The 18897-nt window shown below is 34.8% G+C and overlaps 1 protein-coding gene across 2 annotated transcripts in view; it reads right to left on the bottom strand.

The window, feature by feature from the left end:
- Positions 1 to 7144: 7144 nt before the first annotated feature.
- Positions 7145 to 18897, bottom strand: part of ERBB4 (erb-b2 receptor tyrosine kinase 4) — a 1117451-nt gene continuing 1105698 nt past the window's right edge. The window contains exons 26-28 of one of the 2 annotated variants that reach the window (XM_061187117.1): positions 12214 to 12261; positions 11115 to 11412; positions 7145 to 8269 (exon numbers count right to left, since the gene is read on the bottom strand). In XM_061187117.1, the coding sequence (XP_061043100.1) occupies positions 7824 to 8269; positions 11115 to 11412; positions 12214 to 12261 (792 nt within the window). In that variant the 3' untranslated portion in view covers positions 7145 to 7823. The remainder of the gene's footprint in view (positions 8270 to 11114; positions 11413 to 12213; positions 12262 to 18897) is intronic. The other variant, XM_061187123.1, reaches the window with a different exon arrangement.

The raw sequence follows: 18897 nt of genomic DNA on the forward strand, positions 1-18897 counted from the left end.
AAAGGCAGAACAGTTTTCAAATTGTTCAGCTGGGATGATCAGTGTGGAATGAGGAAAAGCAGGTCGCATTCTATAATTGCCTTGTACAGGTACAATTCTTTCCCAAGAGCCAAGAGAGGATCCTTGAGAACTAACAGAAAAGCCTAATTACAGAAATTTAAAATACTGTTTGTCCCTCATTCTCAAATGACAACAGAAAACGGGAGAAGGGAAGGAGAATGGAGTGAAGGGTTGGAGGGGAAGAAAGAATAAGGGAAATTATACTAAAAATATACCTAACATTAAAAAAGTTAGTATGTGTTAAGTGCATAATCCTTCATAGATAAAATAGAAAAAAATCAAAATAACATTACACCACACACAATTGGCATATCCTATTGTGTAAGCGAGTGCAGAGGTTGAACACATCACCATAGTGCTGAACACAGAATCACAAGTAATGTAAAAATGATAACTTCCAACCCAAAAGAAACAATCACAAGCCAATTACTTATATACAAATTAACCCTAAAGACAATTATGTTCCAAATGAAGATGTCCACAGAAGAAACTCAGAGCAACATTATCCCTATTTACAAATGCAACTAGCCATGTCTTTAACAAGCTATAAAAATACTATTCACATTTTCAAACATACAGTAGTATTTTTTGTTTGTTTATTTCAAAAAGGCAGCTAACTTTGAACACTGGGATTTAAATGAAACATCAATGGCTTACCAGCTAGGTATTTTTGCACCCCTGTCCTTTGAAGATACTTCAGAAGAGAGAGGGCTTGTTTTCTCTTTACAAGTTAAGAACATGAGGAAATGAATACAAATGTATATAATACCTTAAGCCTCTGCCTTTTTGGTAAAGTGTCTCCCTTTGTCACCTGAACTGATCTTCATCAACTAGTCAACTACTTTGATGCATATATGAGATGAGCGTTTAAGAGATGATTTCACGTGACATTTTGTGCTCTGAATTGTCTTGCAGATCGATCTCATTTTCATTTGATCTTGTTATAATGGTGCTCAGGAAAGATGAACATCTAGTCATGTCATGTGAAAATGCAGTTTTGACCTGCAGCAATGCAAGTCCCTGGTGCTCACGGCAGGAGATGTAGACACACCAGCCAGTGAGGTGTGCATTCAAAGTTAGCTGCCCTTGCACAGCTGCTCAGTTTAATAATCGACCCATTTAACAGCAGTACCAATTTATGCTACAATATTCCAAAGTACCTTACTTTAAAAGAACAGCTTACATATCTACACTTAGAAAATAACTTTCATAGTTGATTACTGGAGTAATCCCAAAGGATTCTTGGAGTACTATGGTGTAGCCCCCTCACACCCCCCTCCCAGCCCCTGAGAGATCCAGAAATATACAGGAAAATGACTCTCACATTAGGGAAAAGGTACACCCCCCCACTAACTGAAAAATCTGGAAATGGTACTCAAGAATCAGATTATGTCAATACTTAGGAGGTATGATCTGCTTTCCTTCATAACAGCTACAGGCCTGGGGGAAACAGCTACACATCAGGGATAAAAATAGCAGTAAAGGCAAAGTGGTTTGGACAAGTTAGACTACTGCCTACAGGTATGAAACTTTTTTTTCTTATATTTGTACAAATATAACCACTTATTGTGACATGGGTAAAACAGAGCATTGAAAGAAAAATATCCTTAAAAAGCAAAAGTAGAGAAAAAATGGCAACCTATTAGACAACATAGATTTTCATTTCAGTGAAACTGCACTCATGATATATTTGTCAGAGGGATGAATGATCCAGTAAAGAGCTACAGGTGGTTCTCAGAGCTGAACAGCCTTTACCTTTATGATAATAAGACTCTTCATTTATCAAAAAAAAAATATATATATATACAGCAGCTGTAAAATATTTGCAATCAGGAGCAAAGTAAGATAAATAAAGTAAATAAGTTAATTTGCTGGCAAAAATAACTTATTATAATGTAAAGTTTTCATGAAAAGATTAAATCTAAAACCTACCAAGGGTATGTGCACATATGTGAGTTTCAAGATTCATCACAGGGCTGACTCGACTCAAATTCCTACAGAGAAGGACATAGTAAGAGAATCGATCTTCATGGAAAAGCATAATTTTAACAGCATAAAGTATGCTCTGTGCAGTCATTTATTTGAGAAATAATTTAAACAATGTCCAAATTGCTACTATCTTTTATGGAAAAGTCAGACATTTGAGGGCAGAGGCTAAATCAATGTTTTACAAAGCAGCATGTGGGACCTCAGAGTTCCATTATGGCTTAAGACAGGCACAGCATCAAGAGGGCCGCTTTGAACTAGGGTGGCAGAAAAGTAAGGAAAATGGAGTAGTTGTGCCACTGGTAAAAGAAGTAAGGGCAGCATTTTCCTTAAGGTCCAGAGAGAAATGAATTGTTTCTGTGATTCCTAACAAGATAACCACTTACTTGCAAAGCTGACTGTCAGGGAGTATTTTCCAGGGGAAGCATGTGAAAACCTCCATGAAACTGGGACTTAAGAGTCTTTTCAGCTCATGACTAGAGAAGCATTTCTTCTGCGCAAAAGATCACCTGGCTGTGAAGAGGTGAGACAGGGGTCTGCAAAAGTGACACATCCTACATTTTTGCACCTTTACAAAATCAGTGGGGCTTGAACCGAGTGTCTGAAAATTTTATTTTATAGAGACTTTTGTTTAATGAAAAGAACAAGTAGCCCATGGTGCTAAAGCCATGTGTCCACATAAACTGAAGGACTCCTGATCCAACACCGTGCCCACAACAGCTTAATGTTTGCAACTGTGGAAAGAACTACTTTTGTAAAGGCTCTCTGGTATTAGAAAAATTGTATTAATTCTACTCAGAAGTATAAAAGCTGGCCCCTTTGTAATATCAGTAATATCAAGGTCTCTACTGATAGTGTTATTTTAAAATGATGCCCAGTCTACATCTGTACACTCTTATTCGTTCTTAAGCAAATGGCAATCAGCAGATATAAGTCTGCCTTTAGGTGTCTGCATGGGTACCAGGCTGGCCTTCAAAGACCATATGCATAAAGAGAGGCCCAGCAGAATTCTCTGCCCATAGGATAGACAGTAGATTTAGTTTTCTGGCTTTTCAACAACTAGAAGCTTATCCACCTGGATTTCTTATTTGCCCTATTAAAAATCATCTGGCTATCAACTATTGTCCAGAACAATGGAAATACAGCAGTTTGAAATGCTTGCTTTAGCATTTAATTCTCAGAATATTGTTAATTAATTCCTTGGGTTCTTTTTGGAGATGGGAGGGTATCACAGAAAAAAGAAAGGATATGTCACAAATTAAATGCATTTTGTTTGTTTACTAAATGACACCACTCATTTTTTTTGTCTCTGCATAAGGTAATAGAACATTTATATTTCCTTCACTTCATTTTGAAACCTCTTACTTAAGTCATCTGTAACATATTTGCCTGTTAAACTCTACAAGGTGGTATTTGCAAAACAAATTTGAAAAATTCCTCTTTACACATAATACATTTTACAAATGGTAAAGGAATAAGAGAATGAGAAAAAAATAATTGTAATGCTTTAAAGCAAGTTTTCATAAGTGGAACCTGCTTTTTATATGCCTACTTTCAGCTCAACCTAACAAATAACAATTTTAAATGGCATACATTTTTTACTAGGCAAAATCCATCCTACATTTTCATATCCTGCATTTTATTTTGCTACATTATATTTTGTGGTTACTTTTCTAGTTTGATTTATTTAATAGTATTGAAATCATTTAACATCTGTTAAACTAACTAAATCTACATCTTACAGCATTATCATGGTTCTGTCCAGATATATACATGCTTTCATAATCACCTTTTCTATTACCTTATGAACTACATATACTAGTTAAATAACCAACATTTATAGATGGATGAATAATTCAAGTTTTGAAATAAAGTTTAGATAGCTCTAGAAAAACATGTATTTACATCCTTCCCTGTCGGGCTTAACCAATTTCCTTTTTTTTTTTTTTAAATTTTTGACACTTCAAAAAGCATGTTGATAACCCTTTCAACTTCATGTAGGGGCAGCACCTCACAGTCCTACTGGTTTGTCCTAGGCCCTGGAAATATACATGATCTTCATGCCAAGTCCTGATTTTACAAGGTATTAACACATACATTATACACTTAAAAGAACACTATTTCTCCTCTCCAGCTACAAATATTCAGTCATTCTTCCTGATCTACTAAGAAAACAATCTCAAAGTTTTAGTTTATACATTTTAATATGATTTGAGTTTTGCATTGTTTTTCATTCCATTTCAAGAATATTACCCGAGAAAAACTCTCATCCTAACCTGTGCCACTAATACTTGGAAAATCAATTTCTACTTGTAGTTCAAGCATCTCTTTGTGGTTCAGGATGCTTTGTGGTTCTGGGTCTACCTTGGTTTAGAAAACTTCTTTTCTCACCTGCCTAAGAACCACTGCCCATTTAATTATACAGTTTTTCTTACCTGGAAATAAGATTCCCCAAGATAGGTATAAGCTACAAGATTTGGTGATTTAAAAAATACAGTCTGTGTAATTTCACTATTAATTTTCTTCAAATTTACTTAATTGGTTCTGCATATTTGCACTGATATAACTAGCCTACGATAATCTGATATTCTGATGCACTTCACAGGTTTTAATTGGCATTTTAAATTTCACTCTACTGAGTTGAATAAGTTATTCTTTGGAACAAATGAAACTTTTTTTTTCTCCCTCTCATACACTCTGAAATATGTTTTCCTAGGGGGACAAAAATAAATCAAAAGAGAAACCCTAAAACAACTGAAATCAAGTATGTGCTACAGAAATCATTCAAAAGGAACAATAAAGTTCTTGTGAAGCATTTTGGGTCATTTTGGATTATACTTGCATCTATCTCCAGTTATTAGTACCTGATGTGTAAGGGTCTTATGTTCCTAGGATGATGGAGACACTACCTTCACGGAATACATTTCTATTACCTTAATAGTAAAATAATTATTTTTCTTTCCTTCTTCAATATAAGTGATTCTGCTTTTCATATCCCCATAGAAACCATATGAATATTGTAAATCAGGAAAAAAAGTCAAGTTCTAGTATCCAACAAGGATGCTGTCAGTGATGAGTTGGTACAGATTTATTTAGAAAGAGAGGTTTATATCTAAACTTTCACAAACACTGATGTGAGGACCCCTTTTCCTGGATACTCCTCTGACTGGGTGAAAGAGCTCTGAGCTATTAGGCTGTGGCCCCTGAATCATTCTGTGTCTTCAACCCTGGGAAGTTCATGTTTGAATTTCACTGGAAGAGCTCTCACAAACCCCTCCCTTGCTCAACCTCAGCCTTTAAGCTTCCCTCACTTTTCATAACTCAGGAAGAAACCAATCCCAATTTCTCCAATGTTCCTGGCCAAAGACCAACATCTATTGTTGATTTAATGGTTAAGTTAGAATCCATATAGAACAATTAGCCAGCGATACAATATCCTTCTAGAACAGTTTGTGTTTGAATGGTAACACTGAAACTATCTTATTTGCTAACTTCAGGAACTTGTAGGGTGTTTCACTCATGTCCCACATGAGTTCACAGGAGATCTTTTAACAAAGAGTCGATTTTATATGACTATTCATAAAATAGTCCATGCAATTGTATTCCTTGAATTATATAAAAAAATTAAATGTCATGCCAAATAAATCTGGATTGTAAAATTTTAAAGTTAGGGATAGTATTGCATTTATCTGGGTGTTCCCCACATAACACAGTGCTTTAGTAGACTATAAATAAATATGAGTTGAAAAAATAAGGGAGCTGAATGGATAGATAGATCTACTTTTCAAAATAGGCAGAAACCTTGATTTCTTTTCGTCCTTTTTTCTAAACTCTCCTCTTTGCCAATAGAGATTTTTAGTCTAGTTGCTTTCAATTAGGTTATACATTCAAATTTGATCTCAATACTTTAACATTGGAAAGAAATATTTTTTAAAAATTCCAAATGAATTAGGCCAGATTTTCCTAAAAGAGAGAGATTTCTATCCAATTTTTCTAATTACTGACCTGAGGCCCCCTTTTCCTGAAAACTCATTCCTACCATTTGTTCCCATTGCTCATCTTAACTCAGTAGGTATTCTTTAAAATGATACACAAGAAAGGTGGCTCTAGAACTAGGATGCTGTGTTTGAAGAAAAAGAGTTATTATATAAAGTATCAAAAGAGTAGTATGTTGGATATTAAAATAATTACATGAGAAGTTTTTTCACATTTATTTACAACTTTTGACCCAAGGACCTATCTATAAGCAGTGAATGTTTGTATTTCTTCTTATTATACCAATTTATGTGCAAAGAGTTACCTTCCACTTCTTAATATAAATAGAGTCTCATACTAGAAATTCCACGGAATTCAAGCCAATCCTTACTTGCATTCCTTCAAGTGGAGTATACAAACTGGACAACTTTCCTTGTTTAGGAAATGTGATATCACATGTTGATCATGTGCTGACCCTCTCACCATAATCCCAAAGTATTCCAAAGTCCTAATTTGCTTGGTTTGGCATTTCCACAGTCTTTCTTTATCTTAGCTCTTTTTTTAAAAAAAAAATGTACTTAAATGAATTATTTTGCTGGTTGCTTCCATATTGCTTCATTCAAAATCCAAAATGGAGTTCAGAAAGAGAACAAATAAAATTATAGCTTAAGTGCAAACTACATTTCTGAGTATCTGCCAAGTAGATATACCCAATCCAGTGTGTTTCTTCCAGTTCAATGGATTCCCCATTGGACCACCCCTGAAAGTGTCAGTAGTTTTCATGAACCACACAGAACTGTCTCTTAGTTTCCCTTCTATTCTTAACATTACCAACTGCCTATCAAGTACTGTCATTCATAGAGGGGAAGAAAATGTTGAAGAATGTAAAGGATTGGGGGGGGTACATATTCAATAGTGTAAAACACAAAAGTAAGATTTGATGTTACATTTGACTAATATCTTGGCCTCCCCTTCTAATTTTAAAGACTGCATATTTAAAATAGTGGCCATTTCACCATATTAAAATATTTCTTTTTACAATTCTTTCAATTTATAGCAACACCTAAGAAGGTTTGATGTAAAAATGTTTGCAATTATAAATTAAAGCTGAAAAGAGGGGAGAAAGTAATATGAAGAGACAGATCAAAGCAAAACAAAATGAAAAAAACAAAAAAGCTCTCCAAACATAATTACTAGTTATAACTTTGATGAAGATTCAAAACTTATGAAAGCTGAGTTGGCCATTCTTGCTTGTCAAGATTGAAACTGTTTGAGAAAGAGATTGGATTTTCAATCTTAGTTACTATCATACATTATAAAAAAGGTTATCGTTTTGTTCTTCTGGAAACATCATTAGGATTTCCAGGGATGCTGAAAATGTACACATCGGTTCCTGCAGCTTGGGTCTTTCAAGCATGTGCATTGAAATACAGGAAGGAAGGAAGGAAGGAAGGAAAGAAGGAAGGGAGGCAAAGAAAAAAACGTAAAAAAAAGTTGGGAACTAGTTTGACAGCAGGCAGTATTGCCTCATATTTGCTGGTCCTTCTCTAGCTGTTCCAGTCTCCTGACCAACCCATGCAGAGAAATGAAGAAACAGTGCGGTTCCTCCAGTCTTTCTCTTTCAGTCCTTCCTTCTAATGTTCAAGTTAGATAAGCACATAACTATCATTGAATCTTGATATCTTCCACTGGGAAGTGTCAAAACTACTGGCCTTGAGAGTAGAGGGAAGACCACAAGAGAAAGAGAGGCAGCGGGGAAATTGGAGCGGGCGTCTCTCTCCACCTGAAAACCACTGCTGAGCTTACACCACAGTATTCCGGTGTCTGTAGGGCGGAGGAGGCAGCACAGTGCCTGGCTTCAGCGAGAACTCAGAGAGGTATTCAGGATTCTCTGCCACAATAGGCCGGATCCGTCCATTTTGTTTATAAAAATATTTTGTGCTGTACTCCTGCAGGTAGTCTGGGTGCTGAAGGGTGCTCCGGGGTGGCAGGCTGTGGTTCCAGTAGTCAGGGTTGTCGAATGCTTTCTTGGCCTTCTCTGGCACAGACAGTACGTTGTTCTTCAGGTATTCAGCGTTCCCCAAGGCGTTGGCAAAGGTGTTGAGGTACAGTGGCTCATTCACATACTCATCCTCTGCCTTGGGTGGACCATGGGAAGCACTGTGATATTCGGGATTATCCAAAGCTTGAAGGTCTCCATTTTTCCTCCGAGAGACAAAAGGGTTCTCCTCCACAGGGTTCAGGTATTCTGATGTAATACAAAAGTATCAGTTAACATCTACTTTCTGGAAAATGTTAATCAGACCATGGTTATACAGAATGGTTAGCTTCTTTTTCCAGGACAATAAAGCCACATATTTCAGGAATTTTCACAAAAACATTTTTGTTGATTACTACTATCATATGAAAGAGGAGTAAGTGGGCAAAAAATGTTAGCGACAAAACGAGGCACCAACAAGGCCAGGGCCAGAGTCCCTGTCCCCTAGATTATTCTTCTTTCCTTCTGCTTGCATTTGTCTCTCCTACTTATGGGGCCAGTTGTTTAAATGTTTCTATTTTCTACAAGTTGGTAATTTATGTTGGAAGATAAGACAACCTATCAAGGTTAAGTAGCCTTTAAATATGGAGAAATGAGAATTTTTAAAGAATATTGGAAGATCAAAATGTCTACAGATTAACTCCATGTCAAGATAAATGGATGAAGTGAAATAAAAGTATTTTTTAGTCTACATAATTTGCTTAGAATGTCTGCATAGGTAACAAGGATTTGATTACAGATGTTCCCTCAGAAAGATTTACACACAGGAAAGAAAACATCTAAGGAAAAGACTCAACTAATCAAATCATATAGACATCTAACATGCCTCTATATTGACTTGCTTGACAAAACGTATGCTTAACAATAAATATAATTGTAACATTTATTTCCAATGGCTAATCATAATCATAAAATAGCAAACTATTAGTTTGAATCATATGAAATTGCTATTTTGTAGGTTGAAACCAGTCATATAGCAGCTATTTTGTATGATTCAGTCTAATAAATAGGTATTGGGCTAGAATAGGTACTGGGCTAGAATTTTAAAAAATACTGCTAATTAATGCTGCTCTCCTCATGTTTAATTCTATTCCTATGTTTATAGTATAGAATATATATAGACATATATACACATATATAGTAGACCCTCTTTTTAAATATATGCACAAAAATGACACTTTAGCTATTCCTACTTTGGTGTTGGGGTAGGGAGAGGGCATAACTGTTTGTTGAGATGCTATCATTCTGAAACAAACTTTCTATCCCCTATACTAAACCCGACATGTAGAGAGAAAAATCTCATCAACCCAGGGTTATTTTTTCCTGGATGTAGGCCTACTGGATATAGTTAACTATTTAGCGTCATGTGCAAGTTAAAAGACAGTAATGAATATCCCACCATCATATACACAGATTACAGTTCAATAATTTACAAGGCACTATTATTTCATCCCTTTTTACAATCCTGTGAAAAAGGAAGTGCAAGGTGTATTCTTCCCGCATTATAGACAGAAAATTGAGATTAAATGATGTATGAAGGATATAATTTGTGTTGAACTAGAATTCAAATTCCCTAACTCCTGTTGAATAATCTTTTTCTACTGCACTGTTTTCACTATTTCCCCTACAGGAGTAGGCTGAACTTTACACTTCATCATGAGTTTTAATTTGAATGGTTCTCAAAGCTACTGTCATTTTAAGAAAAATATATGAAAAATACCTATAAGGGAGTCAGAATTGGATTTTTCTTATCAGAGTCCTGAAACTTCTTAATTGAAAGTATAGGAATGTCTATACTAAAATTCTCTACTCTCTGAGAACTGGGCTAGAGTTCTACATAAATGTGGGTCTCTTAGTACTCAGAGATAAAATCTGGGGATGGTCTACAGTTAATCTACACAGACTGACTTGCCTTTCTCTTAGAAGGTTCAAGTTACCTTTTCTCAAAGCAATCTGCTTATCTATTGTCCTGATGCAAATTTGTATAGCCATGTAGTTCTGTAGATAGGAATAATTTTATGGTTGAGTTGAGAGTCTTCCCAGAGAGCATTTCACTTTGGGGGCATCTGTCAAATCTTCTCAAAACCTACATTTGTGTCACTATTGGGCTACTGTCAACATCCAATTCTTCGTTACAGTAATACTTTCATACATATAGAGGTGGATATATTTTAATAGGTTATTGACAATATGTATTTAGGAATCCCTTAATTGCATACTATAAAAGTGAATATAACTGCATATTAAGTGAGGCAATGGGCCTTTATACAGAGTCTTAAAATACAGTTTACTGTGACACTGAAGACTCTAAGAAACAGTCACCAGTTTTTAATAACAATCATCCATCTTCTTTTTCTGATGCTGTTAACATAAAAGGAAAGAGGCTTTCTCAAAATTGAAATGTTATCTGATTTGGGTGTTTAACATTTCTACTACTAACTTTGTAAAGTTATTTCTGTTCTTTGTAAAGGCACAAACTATGAATATTTTCAAGATGTGATGGTATACATATAAGTATATGCAGGGTCAGAACTTTAATTTTTGAAATGTATCATACAAGAAGTCATAATTTCTTATAATAAACTAGGTCATTTAAATGACACCATTTTAATGCATCAATCAAGTCTTTTATTGGTGCCATTGAAAGCTTTGGACATTTTTACCAACAACATCAGTCTTTATGATCTCCACAATAAGTCCAATGGAGCAAGGGTTCTGAAATCTTGTGATATGCTACCTCATTCAAATATTCCAATAAAAATATGTTTAGATGAGTGCTTCTCAAGCTTGATTATGCATAAAAATCACCTGGGGATCTTGTTAAAATGGAGATTCCTATTCAAGTGGGGCCTGAGATTCTGGTTTCTAAAAAAGCCCCTAGATGATGTGGACGCTTTTGATTCAGAAAGCCTACTAGGAATAGCAGCAGCCTAAGCCTTTTGTGGATCACAAATTTTACATAGGCAGATAGTTTGGCAATTTCCCTTCCATACTTTGCTTATTTTGATAGAGACAAATGTCGAATGGCAATCATTTCTGAACATTCTGCTTGTACCTTGTTTGGGTTTGTCTCGCATAGGGGTCATGTAACCTTCTTCATCCAGCTCTCCTCGTGGGCTCCGTTCTGGGGCGAACACTGTGGGGTCAGCGCTGTACCTCTGGGTGCTGCTGTCCTCTTGGACGTGGGGTGCCACGGACTTGCGTAAGGTGCCGTTACAGCAGGAGTCATCAAAAATCTCGGCGGTAGCCCCCTGAGCAACTGGGGCTTCTGGGATCGTGCTGGTGGTGGCCCTATAGGGCATGGGCACTCCTTGTTCTGTAGCGAAACCCCCATCTCGGTACACAAACTGGTTCTGTCAATAGTAGAAACACATTTGGACCAAAGGTATTGTTAGGAATAGCTGTCAAAAATATGGATGTTAATAACCAAAAGAATATGGAAGTTTGTCTTTCAGAGAAAAGTCAGAGTTTCTTAATTGAGTTTTTCCCCCTAATAGTCAATGAGTTTGAATTAGACTAGAAACACCTAAAATTTCAATTTTTCTTATAAAATAAATCAATTGTGGGAAAACATTTTGGAAATATATATTTTAATTTTACTAACCACCTAACACATGATCTAATAAAAAGTCTTTCATGTTCCTTTCCCACAACTGCCTATTTTTAATGTAAAAATTCAAAGTGAATCTTCAAGACAAATGGCAGTCATTAACTATAGGCAGTTGCCATTAAGAACAGAAGCACAGTGATGCAGTTTGAATGGTGATGTTTCCTTATTGACTTCTAGTCTGTGGTTACTGTGACTCTGAGTCTCTAGTATCTAACTAGAGAATCATCACTGAGATTCTGACTTTTTAGCCCAAGACCTATAATCCTGGAAGTAAAGATAACCTCTTTACCCAGAAGCATGATGTATGAGCCCAGGTAAATTCTTCAGATAAAAATCAAAAGCTACTGTTGATGCATGATATCTCAACTCTGGATTATCTACTGAGATAAAACATATCTACATAGGCAGCTACACAATCTACAGTAAATTCTTAACTCACTGTTGGCAGAGGCAAAATGAGGAAATTATGGTGAGGCAAGAGAGGAAACATGATAAGCAAAGACCAAAAATCCTAAAAGATGAAGGTTGATTGTGAAATACTTACTCCTGACATGGGGGTGTAGGCAGGAGGAGGGCTGTGTCCAATTTCACTCTAATAGGAAAGAAAAATGGAATGATGGATGTAATAAGAGGTAACATGAATGAAAAAAAAAAAAAAAGAAAGAACAGAAAAGAAAAAAAAAAGAAAAGCCACATGAGTTGTATGAACCAAGGGGGAAAACATGCACAACAGTGACGTTTGCTAAACAGTAAAACTTTATGCACTCTGACGACAAGCAAATTTATATTTTCTGTGGATACTGAATATTTTAATTCAATCCCTGTAAAGAAGAATTATATAGAAAAAGTAAAATTTTAAATGGATTAAAAATTAAGTTGACAATAAATATTCTTCTGATTAACCCTGGAAGAAAGGGAAAAGCAGTAAATTAACTTGAGTTGTAAATGAGGAGCCCTTTCCTTTGTTACATGTTAAATGACTGGAATGGCCACATATCACAGCATTAACTTTCCTCTCATAAGAAGAAACTTATCTAAAAGGAGATAGAGGTGGACTTCAACTTGCCTGGAATAATTTTTGCTATCAAGTTACATTTATTTTTCACCATTTCAGCAAAGGGTCAACTTCTTAGCCTCTTCTATAAAAAGGTACATAATATTTTCCCATCAGTCTTTTTTTTTTTAAGTGAAGAAAAAGCAGAAAATCTTGGAAAATCGTTTTCTTTACTGGAAACATGCTTTGCATACATTAATTTTATGTATTTAGAATCAGTTGAAATTAGATTGCAATTAAAAAAAAAGACATAGTATTATGGCTTAAAACTCTAGCCTATCGGTTAAATAAAAGTCAATATAAAAATATGATAAAATATTAAGGACAACATTCCTTATGGTAAGTACAGGGGATGTATGAACACCACCTCTGTGTCCTAGCTAAAAATTATATATATATATATATATATATATATATATATATATATATATATATATATACACACATATATATAATATCAATCATTTATTAAACACATTTCTTGAGAAACCATGGTCTATGTATGCACCAGGCACTTTTCTTAGCACTGGAAATAATGAATAATACAAATAAAAACAGTTGATTTTATGAACTTTGCATTCTCTACCTTCTGGATTTAACTGAACAGAGATGACTAAAATAAACCTCAAAGACAACATCTTGAAACATCTATGAAACAGAGCTAAATCTTATTCCAGATCAACGTTTTTATAATTTAGAGATTCATAGACTAATCTAAGAACATGGTCCCATGGAGATTAACTGTTTAATACAAATTAATAACAACTAGATAATATAGTTTTCCTAAATTAACTTAGCCTGCTGGACGAATCAAGGGACAAGCTCTGAACCCCTACACTGAATTTACATTTAAACTCTGCCCATAACTGAGTCACTTACATGATGGCATAGAAAATATTTATCTCTTTTCTTCTCTAATAACATAACTAACAACACATTGAAGACTATGACATGGAAAGTTAGATATATTTAATATGCACTGCATAGGAGGTGCTCTTGTACAATAGACAGATTGTTGTATGGTATGTTAGAAGCTCCAAGCTCCAGTCCCAATTACAAGTGATGTGGTCAATCGTGAAATATCTCAGACCCTCATTTTCATCCTTGGCCTCTCTTATTCTTAATGAAGATAAAGTACGATATTATATTTAGATGAACTTTTTAAGCTCTGCACTATTATACAAATGTAGAGAATATGTGAAATTTAAATGTTCACACCTGCTAAGTCAAATGTTTAAAGTCAAGCAATCAAATTGCCAAGGCTTCTCATCAAAGAAGCATTTTTAAATGCCTACTTGTTTTCCATAGCACCTTAAATATAGGTACATTTTGCTACCTTTTAGAGTGTCATAAAATAAAATTCATTTGTTCATAAAATTTGAGAAATAAATTTTCCATATAGTCCAGTGATATGTAAAATAGAGGGCTGGTACAAAAATATGACACCTGCCTGCTGGAACTTTATCATATTACAACCTTGGCCTTACCCTATCATTAAACCTTGATTATTTGGCAAGCATTTAGCAAATATTTATTAAATTGCTACAGTGAAAGCACAGGAATTACGGTAGATGTTGGAGATACCATGATACACTAGGAGAGGTGTGTCCAGTGGCCTTTTGTAATTTACATTGTACTATCAAACATTACCTGAGATTATTAGAAGAAAAGGTAAGAGTAAGGTGAGGCTGGAGTGAATTTATTTCAACTTCATGATTAGATATTAAAAGGCAAGGTATTCCAAAATATTCATAATCACCAGTGTTCCTTTGACCTCTTCTTTTGCAAGAGTTGCTATACTGGGTAATGTTCGATTAGAATCACGGCTGAGGAAACAGCACTGCCTGCTGCACATTTAACATTTTATAAAACTTGAGAGATAAATGATCAAAAGAATAACTCACAAGTCATTCTTCATCAGGAAATACTTTATTATCTATATTCATTATCTGGGCTAGACCGCCTTCAATTGTAAAGGTGTTGTATTAAAAATAACTAGATCTCTTGCAGTTAGTCTGTTCCAAGACACGAAGTGCAGCCATGCTTTATTAGAATGGATCTGCTGTCCTTGCTTTGACAAGTCTTTCAGTCAGCAACCTGCCAGCTCTGTATCTAGACACACTGCCAGAGACCATCACAGTAATAGGAGTGTCTTCATGCTTTTTCTAGTTTTCAGCATTAAAATGGAAAAAAAGCTAAACAAAATTCCCTTAGCATTCATTGTTTTTAAGGTTACTGGCTGCTTTTTATGTTTCTGTTTCCATTTTCTCCATTTGCTTTTTTTCTGTTTTCCATGATAAAAAGCACCTCATTCATATCTCCCTGGAAGGGCAATGCAGCTACAAGGGAACATCTGTGAGGCCAATTAGCTGGGCTGGAAATGTGATATAATTGTTGTTTAAATATATTTAAATTACATGTTAATCACTATGTCATAATTTATAGGCTTTGAAAATAACTTTTTGTACTTGAGAGCCAAGCCAGATTTTACTTGTTTCTGCTGTTTTTAGTTTGTAACAAGCTCTTCTCATTCCCCACACAACCATCCCCCAGTTCCCCACGCTTGAAAAGCTGAACTTTTAATATTGGAAAGAATGACAGCTGCAAGTAAATTGGTTGAGTAAAAATTAAGATCCCCACAATCAGAATAAGCTGCAGTAACCTTAACGTTCTAAGCAGAACAAAGCAGTGCTCTCAGTTAAAAGGCTTTCTTTTTTTTTTTTTTTTATTGTGCCACTTTCTGCTGTCCGTCAAAGCCCAGCTTTGACGATCTTCAGGAAGCAGCACTGGGTACATCTGTTCAATTAACTGGTGAGGGGATTTACTGTCAGCAGGACAAAGATAGAAAGAGGTGGGCTCTGAACTGGCAGGTGATCTGGCGCTTGCTCCTGGTGGGGAAATATGTCGGGGTGATGAAGAGAGTCAAGTTTAATTTGTGGCCACAATCACTGGGACACTGTCTGATTAACTTGGACCCAAATGCCAGGAGTTATAGAGAAGGCAAATGTCAACAAATATATCAAATAATACAGTATTAAGTGCACTTTTAGATACATCATGTCCTAAAATTTACTTTTCAGCTGAATGATAAAGATTTGAACCTTTGTCTTACTACATGTACTGCATTTCTCATATTTATTGTTTTAATTAAAACGTATTTATTTTATATTATTCCTGGGAAATTTTAAATTGTTAACTAGATGAACTGTGTCCTGTGATATTTTTTAAAATATTATACAAATGTCTCTTCTTAGGAAACAAACAAAAATACATGCTTAATGCCTAACTTCTACCTAAATTAAACATGTGCTTAATGAGAGAGAGTTGTTTTTAATCTTCAGATAATTGTTACTCGTAATATTAACTATAGGATTAAAGTTTCTAGGGCCAAGAATCACTCTAAATCCTTTTAACTAAAATGGCATGTGTCTCTATAAGATGGTGCTAATCCACCAGCACTAAAGTATTACCTAGACATTTCCACATAGTAATTATTAAGGGTTCTCAAGTTTTTATCCTCCTTGGAATATATCCTTAACACTCTGATGGGCATTTTGACATTTCACAGGTCAGGTAGCAGATAGATAAAATTTTTTTTTCGTTTTTTTTCATTATGTACAATTCCTGATGTATGGTTATAACTCTATATCTTTTTTTACAACTAAGTTCAATATACCAGCATTTGAGACATCTGGATTTTGAATCTTCATTTTTCATAAGGCAACCAGAAGAAAACAAGCAAAATGTGTTCATATTCCCCAAATCAGTAAGAACTGGGGAAGCCTATTGCATCTAGGCAGCTGGCTCACACACACACATGCATATGTGTGAACACATATGTTACACAAAACGCCTTTTGTCTCTTTAGATATGTGTTTATTTATTAATGTACTCATTTATTTAGTTTGATTACGTGAGATGCTACTTTTAAAAAAACTTTGTTTTTACTCTACACACACACACACAAAAGTTAATAATGATGATATAATAATAAATAAAAATATATTATAATGATATAAAATTATAATAAATAAATTAATTAATAATAATGACCCTATGCTCCACCTGAAGGAGTATTAACTTGTGCTTTCATTCTTTGTTCACTTTTCACTAACCCTAGAACTTAATTATAAAGTCTACTCTGTTTCACAGATGAATATATTACTTCTCTTAGGAAAACTGAGAAATAGCAAGGGAAACCAACATGTATTGTATACCTACCATATGCCACAGACTAGAACATTTTAGGTTTTATTTATTCATATGACCTTTCAAGGTAAATATGATTATTAAAAATTATGACTCCCATTTTGCAGATAAGAAAACTGAGCCTCAAGGAAGTTAAAAGTCCTTCCCATGCACACACACAGCCACTGGCGGCTCTCTGAATCCTACATCTTTTTATTATGCCACATGTAGATTTTGACTTTAGCATTTCTATTTTCTGTTTGCCCTCCCTCTGCCCCCTGCATAATGCCTCAACTCTTCTCTCAAATAAGATTTCATGGTTTCTCTTTCTTATGAAAAACGGATCTGAAGGAGAAATTTGAAAAATTAACTAGCCTTAGTTATAAAATACTGAAAATGCCTTACAATGTTGCCCCTCCCATCTTACTTGCATTTTAATTTACTACAAGGACTTAAACAGAAAAGGAACTAAAAGTAGAATGTTAAGTGCTAATAGAAGATATATATATATATATACACATACACACACACTATGGTTTTAGATCAACAAGAAAGGACTGTTAGGGAAGAATATATATATATACACATATATGTATATATATATATATATAAAACTTACCTGGACAAGAGCAAAAACCAATCCTGAAGCAGGAGGAGATGGTTTCACATAATGGTAGAGCACAAAGATTTTCCATGACAGCACTCTTGCTTATGGATTTATTGTTCCTAGTCCAGGGCTTAGTCAATAAATTCCTCTTCTTGCTCCACTAAGGGTAAGTAAGCTATGGTAACCCCAGGCAGCAATTCCTATAGCCTTTCCAAATATTAGTAGGACAAGAAGATATTCCTTCTTAAAATATTCATGGCTAGATGAGTCAACAAAATGGGAGCTGAAAATTCCTCACTTCATACCTTTCGGTTTTAAGTATGTTCGTACTACATGATGAAGTTGAAGAACATTATTAGCACAGTCAAAAAAGAAAGGATATAAAGAAATGTGATTTTACATTAGTGCCAACGTTCCTTAGCTTCATTCAAGATAAGCAATAAGAATTCTGTCACCTTTCTTGAGATTAGTAATCATGTAGAATTTATATCTCTTCATCCTGGGTGCAAGTTCTAAATGTGTTTTTGTTTTTAGTTCTGGCAACTTTCTTTTGCATTTCTTTTGCCTCTTTATTTTGTTTACATTTCTTTTCACAAGCATGTTGTAATATCTGAACCTTTTCCTAATTATCACTTAGCTACTAGTTCACATATGTAGCTAGAAATCTAAAAAGGAGAACTTCTAGGGGGTTCCTTAAAGATATTGCAACAGTTCTTTTCAGTTACAGAATATACAGCTATTTTTCCTAATTTTTAAACTCATCCTTGAGAACATCTAGTTCAATTGCACTATCTCTGTTTGAGTCTAAATGAAATCTTTAAGCCTTTACTATGTCCAAATTCTTAGGTACTCTAATTCTTCAAGTACATCCAAAAGTTATCTGTCTCTGTGCTTGTTTTTTATCTCAATATCATGAGGATTATTTAGTGAAGACTTCTTAGTACATGAAAAATGCACTGAGGTCAGGCAACTTTTGAAGACGAAAATACCATAGACATGGAGCAAGAGGCCACATGAGGTCCTTCTACCTCTAGGGTTACATTCTTGAACTTTTTGTCATTAAACCATGTGACTTTTAACAAATTCCCTAATCTCTTGAACCCTCAGTTTATTTAGCTCTGAAAAGAAGAATGGGGCTATAAAACAGGTAATGGGAAAGATCCCTTCCAACTATCAAATTATATGTATGTAAAATGAATATTCTGTGTGAAGCCCATACCATTGATTGCTATACTGTAAAATGTGATTAGCATTAAAGCAAAGGCATCTTATAAACTTTTCTCACATAAACCTTTTTAAAGTATATTAATTATTTTTTTCTTTTTTCCCTTTTCTCTAAATGGAGTATCTATGAAGTACCTTAGACTATATGCAATATA

Source organism: Eubalaena glacialis, chromosome 1 (genome assembly GCF_028564815.1).
Source record: "Eubalaena glacialis isolate mEubGla1 chromosome 1, mEubGla1.1.hap2.+ XY, whole genome shotgun sequence".
Taxonomy (NCBI): domain Eukaryota; kingdom Metazoa; phylum Chordata; class Mammalia; order Artiodactyla; family Balaenidae; genus Eubalaena; species Eubalaena glacialis.